The 19,607-nt window shown below is 30.9% G+C and overlaps 2 protein-coding genes and 1 non-coding gene across 3 annotated transcripts; all 3 read left to right on the top strand.

The window, feature by feature from the left end:
• Positions 1-5,235: 5,235 nt before the first annotated feature.
• LOC142510408 (uncharacterized) lies at positions 5,236-5,784 on the top strand. Its single transcript, XM_075619612.1, has one exon. It carries the CDS (start codon positions 5,236-5,238, stop codon positions 5,782-5,784), a length of 549 nt encoding a protein of 182 aa, XP_075475727.1.
• Positions 5,785-9,170: 3,386 nt separating this feature from the next.
• Positions 9,171-9,241, top strand: TRNAG-GCC (transfer RNA glycine (anticodon GCC)). The gene has a single exon. It is a non-coding gene; the product is annotated as a tRNA-Gly (tRNA).
• A 2,653-nt stretch (positions 9,242-11,894) lies between these two features.
• Positions 11,895-12,947, top strand: LOC142519033 (LOB domain-containing protein 16-like). The gene is made up of 2 exons (XM_075621925.1): positions 11,895-12,396; positions 12,486-12,947. The coding sequence occupies exons 1-2, from the start codon at positions 12,115-12,117 to the stop codon at positions 12,819-12,821; spliced, it is 618 nt and encodes a 205-aa protein (XP_075478040.1). The 5' UTR covers positions 11,895-12,114; the 3' UTR covers positions 12,822-12,947.
• Positions 12,948-19,607: the final 6,660 nt, after the last annotated feature.

Here is a 19,607-nt window from a genome sequence, read left to right as displayed (position 1 = left end):
TTTTGTGAGACAGATCTCTTATTTGGGTAATCCATGAAAAAATATTACTTTTTATGCTAAGAGTATCACTTTTTATTGTGAATATCGGTAGAGTTGACATGTCTCACAGATAAAAATTCGTGAGACCGTCTCACAAGAGACATACTCCATGAAAATAATGACAAACTTATAATGTATTATATTCACTAAAATCATACAGACAACATTGCAAACAATTGCAAATTTCATACTACATGGAGAGTATATTAACATTAGAAATTTGTAATTTATGTCTTCTATATTTGTCTTTTGTAATTTTTGTTCTCTATGTTGTCAAAATCGAGTCTTAGTTCTTGTATTTTTCAATTTTTGAAAATTTTAACCATTTTTTTTATCGAAAATGACAATTCACATGTGAACGTCAAGTTAGAACAACGTCAAGAAAAATGACAAAAAATACAAAAATAATAGATTAAATCTGAAAAGTTGAAGACATGTATATAGAGGGCCAAAATCGAAGACAAGACAAAGTTCTAGAACCATATATTTATATATACTAGTTAAAGACACGTGCGACGCACGTGAAAATACATTTTATTATCAATAATTGTTGTTAAAGAAATGAGATCAGAAGAGATTAATTTACAAAAAATTATATATTAATGATTTCATGCTATATTAGTCGATAGACAATGAGTAATGCTACATGTGCAACCAAATTTGTACAATAATTCTTACAATTCAAAAAAATCAATACAGAAATTTCATTTATTAAAATATCATTATAAATTAAATATAAAATCTCATTAGATAATAACAAAATCTCACGATATAATTTTTGTAAATATCGCAGTACGATATATTGGTTGTACCTTTAGCATTATCTGTAGGAAATTAATGTAATATAATTTGTACTACATGTATTATAAAATGAGTGCAAAAGATATTTGTTTAAAAATTTTATATGTTATAAATATAAGGTTATTCTTGAATGGAAAGATTTCAAATCCATGGATTTCAATACATTCAAATGTATATTTTGTTATTTTAGAGAAGTAACATCATAAACTTCAAATCCACTCATTTCATGTTTATATAGTAGTATTTCATGTTAATTATGATATTTTTCAAGTACACCCAATAGTAATGTTATTTGAAATTTATTTTACTTTATATAAATAATAATATGTAAATAAGTAATGTGTGGATTCAAGATTTGATATATTGTTTTATTGTTAACAATAAAATTATAATTATAATCCATAAATTTGAAATCAATTTATCCAAGCACAATCTAAATAAATTAATAATTGTTGAAAAACATAGTAGTAATAAATATTATAATTTTGTATAAATTAGACATTGGAGAAAATATAATATAAAATTGATATCACAATAGTTATTAAAATTAAATTTGAGAGAAGAAAAAAGTATAATACATAACGTTGCCCACTTATTTTACCACGTATTATTGATTTATGAAAAATAAAAATATAATATAGATAATATATTCTAAACCTTAAATTAATTATTGCGTCAAATGTTTTCTTCTTTTATATTGCTTTTATGATTTTTTTTGTCATCAGTTTTTCTACTCTGTGAAAAAACAATATTCTCGCCATCTTCATTAGCAAATCTTATGAGAAGAAATGTATATTCTTCTCTATTAGATGCCTCTGCAAATCTCCACACAAATTAAGTGTTTTGTAGGAAAAAAAAGTTTGTTTCTTCAAGCAAATAAAACCAAAGAATTTTGTTATTTCAGTATTCTACAAATTATATTTATTTTTTGTAAATATTTTAACTTAATATACAAGCAAATAAAATCAATGAAATTTGGTTATTCTATCTTCTAGACAACTGACAAAATATGATTTAATTAATAGTTTATTATATTTATCAAAAGGTGTTCAACTCTTAATGATATAACATATTTATGCAATATGTTATTTAAATACAAAAATTCAAAATTACGATAACATTTTTTTTATTTCATACTATATTATTGGAAGTATTAAATTTGTATATATTAATTTTTTTTCTGAGAAACTTCTTGCATATATAACTCATTCGAAAGATTATAGATTTGCAAAATAAAACAAATCATATTCAATTTAATATTTTGTGAAAAATATATGTTCACTTCATCTACAAGCAAATAAAAACAAATAAGTTTGATCTTTCTAATTATCAATCATAACAGAGAAATATTGAGTAATAATGAATAATTTTTGTAAATATTTATTCATAATAATTTTAAAAATTTACCTTCAAAGATAAGTCATTTCAGATTACATAAATCTATAATTGATTTACTTATATCCATCCTTTATAAAACACATCTTCGTCAATTGCAAGATCATCAAATAAGTAATTGTTATAGTTTCTGATCTTTACAAAGACGGAAAATAGTTAAAATTAGTAAAACGGTATGTATTCAGTCATATATTGTTAAATTTTAATAATAAACTAAGGCTTTGAAAAATATTAGTTGGATTTTTTTATAAAAAAAAATAGATAGAATAAATACTCACGAAATATTTATAAGGTCATCTATCTTCTATATCCAATAATGCTTTGTATCATTTTTGTAAAATGTAATTAACCGTCGAATCTTCTTCATAACACCAACCCACATGATTTAATTATTTGGCTTCATTATTTTAATTCGTCGTTTTAAATTAATTATTCTCAATTAATGCAAAATAGAGGATATTTAATATCATGTCTTTACACAAATTATGGTTTTTGTGGAAAAAATTCGCAATATTTACAACCAAATAAAACAAAAGAATTTTGGTATTTCAATATTGTACAAACTAATTTTATTGGGAAAAAATTATTTTCGCTTCATCTATAAACAAATAAAACCCATGATTTTTTGTATTTCAATATTCTCAAATTAATATTTTGCGGAAAAAAATATGTTCAATTCATCTACAAGAAAATATAAACCAAAGAATTTTGGAGTTTCAATCTTCTTGGCAACTTGATCCTTGCCTAGCATACGTAGATTGATAATCTTGACATCATCATAATAATTGATTTTACAAAAACTTCCTCACCAAATTAAAGATAAATTTCTTGCATATATAAAATCATTCAAAAGAATATAAATCTACAAAATAAAATAAATCACATTCAAACAAATATTTTTGTAAAAAACATTTGTTCACTTCATCTACAAGTAAATAAAAACCAAATAACGTTGACTTTGTCTATGCAGAAGTAGTGTGTATTGCTAATGAATAAATTTTATAAAATTTATTTATCATAATTTTAAAAATTTACATTCAAATATATTTATTTTAATGTTACAAAAACTATAACTGATTTGTCAATATATATCTCTTATAAAAATAATCATTCGTTAATTGCAAGAATCTCTCATAAAATAATTGTTATAGTTTATAGCCTTTAAAAAGAGGAAAATATAGTTAAAATTAATACAAATATATTATTCAATCTTATATCGTTAAATTTTCATAATGAATCAATGTTTTGAACAATATTAGTTGACTTTCTTTTTGATAAAGAAATATAGATAAAATAAATATCAATGAAATATTTATTAGGATTATCTATATTTATATCTGATAGTTCTTGTATCATTTTGTAAATGTAATTAAATATCGAACCTTCTGCATGACATCAACCTTGTTAAAACAAAAACAAAATTAGTTTAATTATTTGGCTTCAATAGTTTAATTCTTCATTTTAAAATAATTAATCTTAAAGAAACGTAAAATAAAATATATTTAACATCATATTGTTATACAAATTAAGTTTTTGTGGCAAAAATATTTTCACTTTATTTACAAGAAAATAAAACAAACAAATTTTGTTATTTTAATTTTAATCTTCTACAAATTAACTTTTTTGTGAAAAAATCTACAAATTAAGTTTTTTGTGAAAAAATTATTTTTCACTTCATCTATAAGAAAATAAAACTAATATATTTTGGTATTTCAATCTTTTCAAATTAATATTTTTTGTGAAAAAAGTTTGTTCAATTCATCTACAAGAAAATAAAAATCAAAGAATTTTAAAGTTTCAGCTTTTTTGACAATTTGATCATTATCTAACATAAATGTAGTTTGACAATTTTGTCCCTTTCATAATAACTGATTTGACAAAAAAATCCTCAATTCCTCACTAATTTTTCCTGTATGTACAAACTAAGGACAAAGTTGACATTACACAATAGAAAAACTTTGACCTTGATTCACACTTTTATAATAATAATAATAATAATAATAAATAATAATAATAATGATAATAATAATAATAATAATAATAATAATAATAATAATAATAATTGTATAGATTTGATCATTATCTAACATAAATGTAGTTTGACAATTTTGTTCTTATCATAATAACTGATTTGACAAAAATATCCTCACTAAATTTTTCCTGTATATACAAACTAAGGACAAAGTTGACATTACACAATAGAAAAACTTTGACCTTTGATTCACACTTTTATAGATATACTATGCTATCTATCCAAGATCTGGCAGAATCTCCCGGCATCAACAACTTCCTTTTGTCGAATATATTTTTCCCGTGATGATCGGTGTCGATCCTGATCAGTTGGACTGTTGGAGAGATTAAATATTGCAAGAAAAATTTATCACTATTGTGACAAAAAATCTCATGCACGAGAAACCAAATTAACATATCATAAAAAGGAATGGCTTTTATCACCGAAAATTATGTATAATATAATATAGGCAAGTGGCATTTATGCTAATATTAGCACACAGATCTACTCCGTGTCTGATTCAAAACTTGGAGTCGAGATCAAACATTAGCGTAGAGACAAAACTTGGACTGATCATCTTCTTAAAGAAAATTTTATGTGTAATTTTTCCTAAAATCTTCTTTGAAAATTTATGTAAACTATTTAATAAGCGAAATAGGATCTCCAACAGCCGGCCTTGAGTAGAATATTGACTTTGTATCAACAAAATTCACAGACCGTGTCATAAGTATTCTTCCACAGACCTCAAAGTTCTATCAAACCTAAGCTCTTATATTGTCTGTTTCATCAAACCCTTGTTCTAAAAAAGCATCATTTCCGGAAATTGTCTGTTGCATCAAACCCTTGTCCTCAAAAAGCATCCTTTCCAGATGCATATAATCCTCCAGTCCCTCAACAGAAGCTAAACAGTTAAACTACATATTCTCTCTCTTTTCCAAGATTTTCGAAGACTGTCGAAAAGTCAAGCACTAATATCTAGATAGCTTGCCATGGAGCCCAATTTACATCAAGAAGAATCAGTAAATTCTTATTCCAGTGAAGCAGCTGGGCAAGACAGCGTTTTCGATTTAGGCGTAGGCCGATCATATGATTGTGTCTATTGCAAGAGGGGTTTCGATTCAGCGCAGGCTTTGGGTGGTCATATGAATATACACAGAAAAGATAAGTCAAGAAACAAGCCCACATCAAGAAAGCCAGAAGATAGTGATTACACCGGTCCAAGATTGTACCCGCAAATCCCAGAATCGAGAAATGATCATTTTGAGCATCAAGATCATCATACGAAATATGCAACACGTTTTCAAGAATATGCTGGTACTTCTGGTGCTACAAGACCCTTGTATGGAATCCATGATAATGAGCAGCAGCAGATATATAGGCGCGCCCATGATTTTGATAGCGATACAAACCCGATGATTCGTGGAGATCGCTGGGGTGTTGGCTTAGAATTTACCCCATTGATTGTGGAAGATTTGGAGAAGAACAGACAGGTGGAGAGTAATTCAAAAGAGGACTTGGATTTGGAACTTAAACTTTGATATGATTCTTGAAACAAGTGCTACACCAGTAATAAGCACATATATAATTGCTTATAATTAATTATTTCTGCAGTTTATTTTGGAGGGGCAGATTTAGGTTTAGCCCTTGTACGTGTATCCATGTGGTTACAATTTTGATTGTGTTTGTGTCGCTGACTGGCAACACTATGCTTTGAAATAGCGTCTTACTTTCCTACTGAAGGAACTAAGGAAATTTAAACTGTATTTTTTGTGGTGTAATATAGACTTGCTTAATAGTTCACAAATCACAGATAACATGCATGGATGAAAATTTAATAACTACTTCCGGAAGCACTGTTTTCTTTAGTTCTCTACTGATATCTAAACTTGATATATCTTTTTTACAAATAGGGGTTGTCAGCTAGTTACCATAGACACCTACCTACAAGAAAATGAAGAGAGATCTTGCCAACACGAGGCAATTACAATTGTTGGGATTGGGTCAGAGTGTAGAAATCAGGGTGAAGTAAACGTTTTTAAAATTTTCTTGATTTTGAACCGTTCTTAATAGTTTTCAGGTTGTTAAAAAGTATTCTTGAACGGCTAGATTTGCTGGACCACTAAAAAGTGTAAGTGCGGAAAATGTCTGGATTGACTAATGATATATTATACTTGGCAGTTTAACAATAAGCGGTTTGAAATTGATTTTGCAGGAATGTAAATACGTAATGTAATTACACAAATATTTTTTTATAGATGTTCGGAGATAAAAGGTTTTCATTGAAAGACTTTGATTCTACAACTTCTCGTAACAACTCACTTCAGTTAGAACTTATTGTTGCCTAACTCAAACTCTTAGTGATCACTTTACAATTCGAAATATTTAAAACCATTGGTTCATCAGACAACAAACACAGAACCTAACAGTTAGACTTGACTGTTTGAGTTGTTGGAGTAGACAAATTAATCCATGATGATCTGATATGATTCTAATAAGTTTGTTCTTGAATAAATAGCTAGAAATCGAAAGATTAAGTCTGCTTGGGATCTTTGAAATATAAGGCTTAAGAATAGTTGTGGTTGATCGAGAGTGTTCTTCATGTTTGAAATCTACATATTTATAGATGAAAAGCACCATGGTTGGATTTTCTTTTCAATTATTAATTGTATTGTTTTCCTACATAATGGACGTGTCACTTTCATATCATTAAATACTCATTAATGTTCTTCGTTCTTTTGCGTCTTCAAGTCCTATGCTTTCCATAAAGCTGGTATACCATATCTGAATTAGATTGCTTTCTGTCATTCGGGAGCTGATAGAAGACTATGTAATCTTTCCAAATGAGACAACTGATTGAACAACTTAGACTTTATTATCCTTTCAGATTTAACTCTTTTTTGACCGGTGGTAGTACGACTTTATTTTCAATGATTTGAATACTTTGGACTGTCGATCAGTTTTAACAGATGACAACTTTGCAGGTTAAGTTCAAATACTTCAGCGTCTTGATTTCTTAGCCCGAACGGCTTGCTTTTCTTAAGTATTGTCTGAACGGGTTGATCTGGTCCAGCGGTCCGAAACCTGAAATATATTTAAAAGCGACTGAATCTGAAACAGCTTGATATTATTTATCAATCACCAAAATTTAAAGGTACTTGAGCTATTCTAACAATAATGAAGTGAAAATACCACTGATTTAACATAATATTAAGTTCGGCACTTTCTTTTTCGAGGATTACAGCGTGAAATTTAATCACCATTGTATCAAATGAATTTCATATCAGGAATCAAATATGAAAATATATATATACAAACTCTTACAACAATAAAATATGTGTTAGTTTTATTTAAAAAAATAATTAAGTGAAGCTTCACCATCATCTATATATATACAATGCACCTCGTCATTTGCAAAGCTCATTATATATCTTTAGTTGGATCTTCATACATGAAAATTTCTCAGTTCACATAGAGCATGGATCACCAACTCTGGAACCGTAACGACAGCTACCCCGACAAAGTTCCAAAGCTAAAACATCATGTGTTACTCAATTTCTTGGCCGTGCAGAACAGTTTTTGAAATCTTCCCCAAATTTTCCTGCGTTTCTGGGTTTTTTCGTTGAATATTTTTTTTATATTATTTTTTTGTTAAAAAAAATAATAATAACAATTCACAATGGCAAACCATGATATAGAGAACCACTGGGATCAGTTCAACTATAATGATATAGAGAGAGCCTTGAGACTTTGCTCAACTTAATTTTGTTCACCCTGTAATTCAAATATATATATACATTGTTAGATCAGCAGTGCACCTACATTTTATAACAGATCGATGAGGCTCCGTTTGGTACATGTGATAGGATAAGTAAATGATTAATAATTAGAGTGATTAAAAAATGAGATATATGGATTAATAGTATGGTGGGATAAATAACATGGTGTTTGATATGATTTTAAAATGATGGATTAATTTTGTAAATTTTAGTGTAATGACCAAAACGCCCCAAATGCTAATTAAAATATATATTCTTAAAATAATTGGATAGATAATTAAATATTTATAATTATAATTTACATTTATTAAAATTAATTTAAATATATTTATTAGAAATAAATTTGTAAATATGCATTTTTAATAATTAAAATAAAAATAATATTTTATTAATTTAAATCATTAAAAAAAATAAATTAGAATTGAAAAAATATTTATTTTCATAAAAAAAATTAATTAACAAGATTACAAATTTATAAAAATTTAATTTAAGATATATTTGCATTGCAATTTATTTTCTTTAAAATGATTGAAAATAATAAAAATATATGAAATTAATTTATAAAAAATATAATAAAATTTAAATAATATATTAATTATTAAATTTTCACTAATTTTAATTTTAATATTATATTGAAGAAAACAATTCAAGGATATTATGGTCAATATACAATCTTCATGATCACTATTCAAAAAAAATTATTAATTATCACACCCACCCTTTGAAGGAGTGATATTTAATCACACAAAATAACATGAAATAGTGTGGGCTTTCAATCATAATCAAGGGCCTGTAGATTAATAAAAAACGAACCAAACGCGATATAAGAGAATGATTATTAAATAATCATTCACTTAGCATGGCTACCAAACATAGCCTTAGAATATAAGAAAAGGGGGGCCTTTCCACATTTTACCAACACTTGAGTGGATTCTCAAGCCTCTTATCTCCGTCTCTTCCAAGGCCAACAAAAATCTTCAGAATTAATAATGAAATGAATTATGAGGTGTTTTCCAAGATATAATCATTATATAAGAGAAGTGTTTGAAATCTTACCAGTCCCATTACTAAATATTAGTAGCTTACTCCTTTTTATCTAATATTGTAAAAAGGATAATAAATTTGTTTAAGCACCAATATGTCATCGAGCACCAGTGGTCTAGTGGTAGAATAGTACCCTGCCACGGTACAGACCCGGGTTCGATTCCCGGCTGGTGCAACTTATTAATATTTAAATATTTTTAATCAATTTATCTTATATATATTATAAATAAATCTTATTTTCACGTGTCACCATTCTGTGCAAGTTATTTTCGTTTTACGGGCCAGAACTGAGCCCAAAATCTTAAACAAGTATGGGCCATATAATTTGCAATCGGCCCATTTTAAATTTTTTTCATTATCGTTCCCCAATTAAATATATTAATTATTATTATGATCGTAATTGATACGACTGAAGAAGTAAATACAAAAAAAATAACTTAAGATGCATGAGATCATTTTCAAATTAAAAAAAAAAACTTCTGTTCATAGAAAAAGAATAAATTATTGGAAATATGTTCACATATGCGCTTACTTTTGAGTGGATGAACACTTCTTGAAGATATTTTTATTCCAAATAAGATGGATTAAGCATATATATGTTCACATACATATATAATCGAATCATAAAAACTCCGGTAAGATTTTTATATGAGTCAAATTTGTGAGACGAATTTTCGATGTGTTTCAATCCATAGAAGTTATTACTCTTTATGTCCAAATTATTATATATTTTTCACTGCAAAAATATTATTAATTTTTGTTATTTATTTCATGAAGAAATATTGTGTTATATATGTTTATTTGAGTTATATGTGTTGTTTTTTATTTCAAAAGTATATAGTCTAATATACGATAATTTGAGTTAAAAGTATTATTTTTTATATTATAAATATATATTTTTTACAACAAGTATGATATGTATCGAACAAAGATCGTTGCCCATGAGATCTACCAGTATAAACTAATGTTATGAAATGATTTCCCATCCGTACGTTTAATATAGGATTTAGACCATCCAATGTGGTGCAATAAAAATGTTCCAACCCAACTCCACAATTCACACCACATTTGAGAAAGCTCACTCTAAAAGTTGCTCCAAATGTGGCTGTTGTGCCACAAATTTTCCTTTTTTTCATTTTTAAATTTTTTAGTTTAATTTAATTATTTTATATTTTAATTAAATACTAAATTTATAATTTCTTAATTTGTTTTAATTTTAAAAAAAATAATTAAATTTTTGAAATATTAATTATAAAAATCCAATATTTTAATTTTAAATTAAATTACTACAAAAATGAAAATTTAATAAAAACCAAATTAAATTTCTAGTGCATTAAAAATAGTACAAATTACATAAGACAAACAACAAATCACAAAACATAAAACTAGATTTTAGTAATTAGGTAATTAACAAACAAAAAAAATCATAAAACATTAAATTGCTATCGTTGAATCTCCAGCACGGTCTTGACGTAAAAATGATTTACGTTACATAATGAAAGCTTGCATTATCATGTACAACATGAATATTGAAGACGAACGTGACCTCAATTCACCAATTCAAGATGCAATGGAAGCAATGATTCCAGACGTTGAAATGGTGGTCAATGACGAAAATATAAGAATTTCTCGTTCGTTTTAAAAAAATTAAAAAATATATACTCACTATGAACTACAAAATGCATTAATTGATAATTTTTGGGAACAGTATAGTAGTTCAAATATGTAATGTTATGTTTGTGTTATATCATTTAATATTAAATGCTCGTTTTTTTTTTTTTACTTCCAATGATTTATATATTTTATTCAAAGATTATTTTAATTAATTTTTTATATGAATTAATTAATTTTTTAATAAAAAATAATTAATTAAAATGTTAATATATAAATATAAATAGTTATTAGAAAATAAAAATATTAATATTGAAATAAAAAAGAATATTACGAGAATATTTTATTGTAGTGTGAAATATAGTGCAATATGTTGGATATGATTTTGTTATAGCACTAATGTAGTATAAAATATGATGCAATGGATTGGAGATAACCTCGTCACGAAACGTTAATTTGCAATGAGTCAAAAGTCAATTCTTGAATAATAAGTATACCCTTTATTGAGCTCATAAAATAGATACAGAACACTGATTTCATGACCATTTTCTGACCCAATTCCCAACCTCATTGGCTTTATCAACTCAAAGCAAAGTAGCCCCCTTTTTCATCACCTAGCTTCAAAGTCCAAAAGGCACAAGTCAACTTTACTGTATAATTTCTCATTAAATCAATTTCTATATATATATATATATATATGTATGCATGCATGTATATGCTAGCTAGCTAATAATCTATTATCTCAATTGGGCACCCACTTATTGGAAAACTCAGAAAAGGATTTGTCCAAAGAAACTGTGAGGATTGTGACATTTAAATACATTGAACCATGAGTCATATGATCTTAATCATTTTACTTTACATAATTAGAGGTGTACTAAAGCAATCAAATTTCACTAAATATCATTAATTAAAGCCTGGTTTGAGAACCTTCGTCTATGCTCATCGACAGATTAAGAAAACAATTTCAAGAAAGCAACAATATTTTTTAGCAGCAGTTCCCAAGGTGCGGCGGCGTTCGGCGCAAAAATTATATTTTTTTGTGTCATTCATTGAAACAAACTTCATCCACATCAATAAATAATGCATCTTAGACTAAAATCAAAAAGTTGTATTTCCAATTATATGTCGAAAAAAGCCTTTAAAAATTCTTCCTTGGTGACGCGAAAAATGAAATAAAAATCGTGGGCTTGATCTTGACGGGTATAAAGCTCTTAAAGATTCAACCCCATATTGCATAAGCCATTAATAAATGTCTCCTTAGAACCATACACTCGAAACTTACATGTCTCCCTTTCGAACCCCATATAATACTGCAACATGATGCCCTCTTCGTATCTGCACCATTTTCTAGTGTACCCGTGTGCCGCCTGAACTTTCTTTCCTTTTCTGAAAGCTGTAGGTCTTTTGTTTTTCCTGATATTTATATATTACGAAATGTCGAGTGGGACTGGATCTCCTTGCGGTGCATGCAAGTTTCTCCGCCGAAAGTGTGCGGCGGATTGTGTTTTCGCACCTTATTTTTGCTCGGAACAGTGCCCGGCAAGATTTGCTGCCATTCATAAGGTGTTTGGAGCGAGCAACGTGTCTAAACTTTTGCTGCATGTGCCCGTGGCTGATCGTTGCGAGGCAGTGGTCACTATTTCTTATGAAGCTCAAGCAAGAATTCGAGATCCCGTTTACGGTTGCGTGGCTCATATCTTTGCCTTGCAGCAACAGGTGAATTATATCATTTATTATAAACTTAATTTCCCTGATCTTGAACATGTTTTGTAGTGTAATTTTCTGATATCGGCGTGTATATATAGGTGGCATATTTGCAAGCTCAATTGATGCTGGCGAAAGCTCAACTAACCCAAAAGCTGGTTCAGACATCAAGAACTAGAGAAAATCTATGTCCAAACAGCAGTGCAGCAGGAGGATTAATGGGATCGATGCTCCCCTTTCAATCTTTCCCAAATAACATGAGTAATTCGATTACGCCCCAGAGTTCGTTTGATTCGATCGATCACGGACAAAATAATGGGATTATTCCAGAAGATCTCTTTCCGTTACAACAACCCTACAGCAAGAAGAGAGCTTCGCAGACGGATTTGAGCGAGCTTCAAGCGCTGGCTTTTCGAATGATGAAGAATGAAAACTGAAATCTAATGTTGTAATATCTTGCCTTTACCGATCATATATGTTTTTATGCTCTAACCTCGACGATATTTTCCAGAATCGCTGATGTATATAAGGGACAGTATGATATATGAAGAGGGTTTGTGCTACGATGTTTAATTTAAGAGAGTGGAAATCTATCAGAGATTAATTTTCCTTGATCAATCAAATGAATAATTTTCGTTAAATGGGAATTTCCTATGTCTGATGTCATGTATATTTAAATGGGTTATTAATATATATATATATATATATATATATATATAGCAACGTAAACACCAGCCAGTGTATCGTGAATCCCACTTGTGAAAACCTTGGAATTAGAGTTTAAATTTATTGTAACTATCGTCCTTTACCGATTAAAGTGGAATCATGCAACTTGTCGCGACTTACCAGTGCTGTTTTACTTTATTAATATAGTTTGCAGGTTATTGAGTTAGTCCAGAGATTTATTCCGAGAGATAGCGGCATCAAGTTTTGACGTCATAAAAAACAAAACAAAAAAAGTTTTATAATGCAATTATTTTATATGCAGTGGCTGGGACAAAAGAAAATGCATGCATCTTTGAGGTTTGAGTATTCTTGTGTCGTTTATCCCATAAATAAATGTATAGTTCTAACAAAGAAACATGTTACTTTAGTTAGGTGGTTTGGCGTTGGGAGTGGAGGTTCATAAGTTATCCTTAACATTGTTGGTGTTATATATAAGCATATAAACAATATTAGCCAGGTGTTTGGCTTTTTTTGATTTATTTTTTTTTTAACAAAAAAATTGAGGGGACATTGTTTTCTAATTTCGATTGGGATTGAATCTTAACTCAATCATCAAAAAGCTCGAAGTTTAAAATTTTATTTTCAATGGAACTATCCACATAAACTTGACTTGTGCAAACTTATCTTATCTCCGACTATGTACTTTTTATGTTGTGAAATGTTTACTTTTCTTACCATCGTTTCAATGGGAAAATAAATCATTTTTGTTTGGTTTAAATCAGAACTTGGTCCTCCACCAATAAAAAAATGGACTTAATGCAAGAGTGCTCTAAGATCAGCATCTCAAAGTAGACATTTATCGATACATGTGGACCCAATACGGAATTTGTTCGGTGAACCATAAGAAACAATGGAAATCGACCTATTGTAACCCAACCTTAGTAGCACCGATGTTATATTGTCTTTTATCTGGTGTACTTCGAACGATTTGAGGGAATTGAGTGGACAATCCACCATGTCCCACCAGATACAAAGTTTTTTTCTTTGAAACTCATAAGGCACGTTTCTCTAAAACATCAGAATAACATTCATGGTCGACCTTAGCTGGGAGGAATGAGAAGTGAAAATTTAATAAACTCTATAATTTAACAAACACAATATTATCACAAAGAAAATTTAATTAAGAAATAAATTATATTTCTTACAGGGTTCATTCTCAGAGAGTTTTTTGAATCTCTGAAATAGTTCGGGAAGGGTATTAGGATACTATCCTCATCTCCTAATCATTCCCGATATTATTATTATTATTATTAAATTCGGGTTCAGACATTTTTTAAACCCGTCTCGACCCCGCCCCATTACTATTTTGAAAAGGAGATGGAGATTAGATCCACGTGACGAAACCGTAAAAAGCGGAGATGGCAGCGAGGCTGCAATTCGGGGGTGAGTATGGGGATGAAAAACCCGTCCCACCCCGTTGTCATCTCTAACAGCCTTTAGTATCACAGAAACACAGAGGAGTGTAGTCCACAAAAACTCAGTTATGCAAACAATAATTGAAATTCGTTCTCCATGTTTCATCTGCTTCGTTAAAAGATCTCTAATGTGGGTAGGAATGGCGGGTATTGGAATATTATCTTCATCTCTTAACCTCGTCCCGATATTATTATTATTATGATTAAGTTCGGATTAAGAGATTCAATAAACCCGTTTTGACCCCCGCCCCATTGCTATTTTTGAAATGGATATGGAGATTTGATCTCGCGACGAACCCGAAAAAATCGGAGATGACGGCGAGTATGCAATTCGGGGGTGAGTATGGGGATGACAAACCCGTCTCCTCCCTGTTGGCATATCTAACAGCCTTCAGTTGCACATAAACACAGAAGATTTCGGTAATAATATTTTTGACGGTGGTATCTTTACTACCTATCAAAAAAGAAATCAAAATTAAAGTATACACATAGAAATATGAATCTTCGGTTTAAGTATATCCAACCCACGACTAGGAATATTTACAAAATTTATGTTTTGTCAAATCAAGCTTCTATGGAGCCAAACCGGAATTTTTTCGGTGAATCCGTAAGCAACAATTGAAATGTACCCATTGTAAGCCAACCTTAGCAGCACAAATGTCATGTTGTCTTTTATCTGGTGTACTTCGAACGATTTGAGGGGATTGAGTGGGCAATCCACCATGTCGCACCAGATACAAAGTTTTTTCTTTGAAACTCATAGGGCGCGTTTCTCTGAAACATTAGAATAACATTCATGGTCGAACTTAGCTGGGAGGAATGAGGAGCGAAAATTTAATAAACTCTATAATTTAAAAAACAATATTATCTCAAGAAAAATTTAACTAGGAAATAAATTATATTTCTTTCAGGGTTCATTCTGAGAGATTTTTTTGAATCTCTGAAATAGTTCGGGGAGGGTATTGGGATACTATCCTCATCTCCTAACCCTCCCCGATATTATTATTATTATTATTATTATTATTATTATTATTATTATTAAGATTAAGATCGGGTTCGGAGATTTTTTAAACCTGTCTCCACCCTGCCCCATAACTATTTTGAAAAGGAGATGAAGATTTGATCAAAGCGACGAACCCGTAAAAAGCGGAGATGGCAGATAGGCTGCAATTCGGGGGCGAGTATGGGATGACAAACCCGTCCCACCCTTTGTCATCTCTAACAGCCTTTAGTAGCACAGAAACACAAAGGAGTGTAGTCCACAAAAACTCAGTTATGCAAATAGTAATTGAAATTATTTCTCCATGTTTCATCTGCTTCGTTAAAAGATCTCTATTGTGGGTAGGAAGGACGGGTATTGGAATATTATCTTCATCTCTTAAACCCGCCCCGATATTATTATTATTATTATTAAGTTCGGATTAATAGATTCTATAAACCCGTTTCGACCCCCGCCCCATTGCTATTTTTGAATTGGATATGGAGATTTGATCCCCGCGACGAACCCGAAAAAATCAGAGATGGCGGCGAGGATGCATTCAGGGGTGAGTATGGGGATGACAAATCCGTCTCCTCCCCGTTGGCAATCTCTAAAAACCTTCAGTAGCACAGAAACATAGAAGATGTTGGTAATAATATCTTTGACAGTGGTATCTTTACTACCTATTACAAAAGAAATCAAAATTAAAGTAAACACATAGAAATATGAATCTCCAGTTTAAGTATATCCAACCCACAACTAGGAATATTTAAAAATTTATGTTTTGTCAAATAAAGCTTCTATGGACCCAATCCGGAATTTTTTCTGTGTATCCGTAAGCAACAATGGAAATCGACCCATTGTAACCCAACTTTAGCAGCACATATGTCATGTTGTCTTTTATCTGGTGTACTTCGAACGAATTGAGGGGATTGAGTGGGCAATCCACCATGTCCCACTAGATACAAAGTTTTTCTCTTTGAAACTCATAGGACGCGTTTCTCTGAAACATCAGAATAACATTCATGGTTGACCTTAGCTGGGAGGAATGAGGAGCAAAAATTTAATAGACTCTATAATTTAAAAAACACAATATTATCACAGGGAAAATTTAATTAAGAAATAAATTATATTTCTTTCAGGGTTCATTCTGAGAGATTTTTTTGAATCTCTGAAATAGGTCGGGGAGGGTATTAGGGTACTACCCTCATCTCCTAACCCGCTCCGATATTATTATTAAGTTCAGGTTCAGAGTTTTTTTAAGCCTGTCTCCACCCCGCCCCATTATTATTTTGAAAAGGAGATGAAGATTCGATCGATGCGACGAACCATAAAAAGCGGAGATGGCAGCGAGGTTGCAATTCGGGGATGAGTATAGGAATGACAAACCCGTCCCACCCCGTCGTCATTTCTAACAGCCTTTAGTAGCACAGAAATATAGAGGAGTGTAGTCTACAAAAACTCAGTAATGCAAACAGTAATTGAAATTATTTCTCCATGTTTCATTTGCTTCGTTAAAAGATCTCTATTGTGGGTAGGAAGGGCGGGTATTGAATATTATCTTCATCTCTTAATCCCGCCCTGATATTATTATTATTATGATTAAGTTTGGATTAAGAGATGCTATAAAACCGTTTCGACCCCCGCCCCATTGCTATTTTTGAAATTGATATGGAGATTTGATCTCCGCGACGAACCCGAAAAAATCGAATATGGCGGCGAGGAATGCAATTCGGGGGTGAGTATGGGGATGACAAGCCCGTCACCTCTCCGTTGGCATTTCTAACAGCCTTCAGTAGCACAGAAACACAGAAGATGTCGGTATTAATATTTTTTACGGTGGTATTTTTACTACATATTACAAAAGAAATAAAAATTAAAGTAAACACATAGAAATATGAATCTCCAGTTTAAGTATATCCAACCCACAACTAGGAATAATTACAAAATTTATGTTTTGTCAAATCAAACTTCTATGGACCCAATCCGAAATTTTTTCTGTGAATCCCTAAGCAACAATGGAAATAGACTCATTGTAACCCAACCTTAGCAGCACCCGATGTCATGTTATATTTTATCTGGTGTACTTCGAAAAATTTGAGGGGATTGTGTGGGCACTCTACCATGTCCCACCATATACAAAATTTTTTTCTTTGAAACTCATAGGGCGTGTTTCTCTGAAACATCAGTATAACATTCACGGTCGACCTTAGCTGGGAGGAATTAGGAGCGAACATATAATAAACTCTATAATTAAATAAACACAATATTATCACAACGAAAATTTAATTAAGAAATAAATTATATTTCTTTCAGGGTTCATTCTGAAAGATTTTTTTGAATCTCTGAAAAAATTTGGGGAAGGTATTGGGATACTATCCACATCTCCTAACTTGCACCGATATTATTATTACTATTATTATTAAGATTGGATTCAGACATTTTTTAAACCCGTCTCGACCCCGCACCATTACTATTTTGAAAAGGAGATGGAGATTTGATCCACGTGACGAACCCCTAAAAAACGGAGATGGTAGCGAGGCTGCAATTCGTGGGCGAGTATGGGGATGACAAACCCGTCCCACCCCGTTGACATCTCTAACAGCCTCTCATATCACAGAAACACAGGGGAGTGTAGCCCACAAAAACTCAGTTATGCAAACAATAATTGAAATTCGTTCTCCATGTTTCATCTGCTTCGTTAAAAGATCTCTACTGTGGGTAGGAAGGGCGGGTATTGGAATATTATCTTCATCTCTTAACCTCGTCCCGATATTATTATTATTATTATTAAGTTCGGATTAAGAGATTCTATAAACACGTTTTGACCCCCGCGCCATTGCTATTTTTGAAATGGATATGGAGATTTGATCTCGCGACGAACCCTGAAAAAATCGAAGATAACGGCGAGGATGCAATTCGGGGGTGAGTATGGGGATGACAAACCCGTCTCCTCCCTGTTGGCATATATAACAGCCTTCAGTTGCACGTAAACACAGAAGATGTCAGTAACAATATCTTTGACGGTGGTATATTTACTACCTATCACTAAAGAAATCAAAATTAAAGTAAACACATATAAATATGAATCTTCAGTTTAAGTATATCCAACCCACAACTATGAATATTTACAAAATTTATGTTTTGTCAAATCAAGCTTCTATGGACCCAATCCGGAATTTTTTCGGTGAATCCATAAGCAACAATGGAAATCGACCCATTGTAACCCAACTTTAGCAGCACAGATGTCATGTTGTCTTTTATCTGGTGTACTTCGAACGATTTGAGGAGATTGAGTGGGCAATCCACCATGTCCCACTAGATACAAAGTTTTTTTCTTTGAAACTCATAGGGCGCGTTTCTCTGAAACATCAGAATAACATTCATGGTCGAACTTAGCTGGGAGGAATGAGGAGCGAAACTTTAATGAACTCTATAATTTAAAAAACACAATATTATCACAAGGAAAATTTAATTTAAAAATAAATTATATTTCTTTCAGGGTTCGTTCTGAGAGATTTTTTTGAATCTTTGAAATAATTCGGGGATGGTACTGGGACACTATCCTACCCTCCCCGATATTATTATTATTATTATTATTATTATTATTAAGATCGGGTTCAGAGATTTTTTAAGCCTGTCTCCACCCCGCCCCATTACTATTTTGAAAAGGAGATGGAGATTTGATCAAATCGACGAACCCGTAAAAAGCGGAGATGACTGCTAGGCTGCAATTCGAGTGCGAGTATGGGGATGACAAACCCGTCCCACCCTTTGTCATCTCTAACATCCTTTAGTAGCACAGAAACACAGAGGAGTGTAATCCACAAAAACTCAGTATTGCAGAGAGTAATTGAAATTATTTCTCCATGTTTCATATGCTTCGTTAAAAGATCTCTACTGTGGGTAGGAAGGGCGGGTATTGGAATATTATCTTCATCTCTTAACCCCGTCCCTGATATTATTATTATTATGATTAAGTTCGAATTAATGGATTCTATAAACCCGTTTCGACCCCCGCCCCATTGCTATTTTTGAAATGGATATGGAGATTTGATCCCCGCGACGAACCCGAAAAAATCAGAGATGGCGGCGAGGATGCA

The sequence above is a fragment of the Primulina tabacum genome, chromosome 1 (genome assembly GCF_025594145.1).
Source record: "Primulina tabacum isolate GXHZ01 chromosome 1, ASM2559414v2, whole genome shotgun sequence".
Taxonomy (NCBI): Eukaryota; Viridiplantae; Streptophyta; class Magnoliopsida; order Lamiales; family Gesneriaceae; genus Primulina; species Primulina tabacum.
The sequence above is the reverse complement of the archived record's forward strand: the minus strand, read 5'-3'. Positions and strand labels throughout refer to the sequence as shown.

Bases quoted from the DNA above. Each gene is read 5' to 3' on its own strand.
- LOC142519033 (XM_075621925.1), top strand. From the start codon at position 12,115: ATGTCGAGTGGGACTGGATCTCCTTGCGGTGCATGCAAGTTTCTCCGC. The intron at 12,397-12,485 runs GTGAATTATATC...GTGTATATATAG, and splicing joins TCTTTGCCTTGCAGCAACAG to GTGGCATATTTGCAAGCTCA.
- LOC142510408 (XM_075619612.1), top strand. From the start codon at position 5,236: ATGGAGCCCAATTTACATCAAGAAGAATCAGTAAATTCTTATTCCAGT.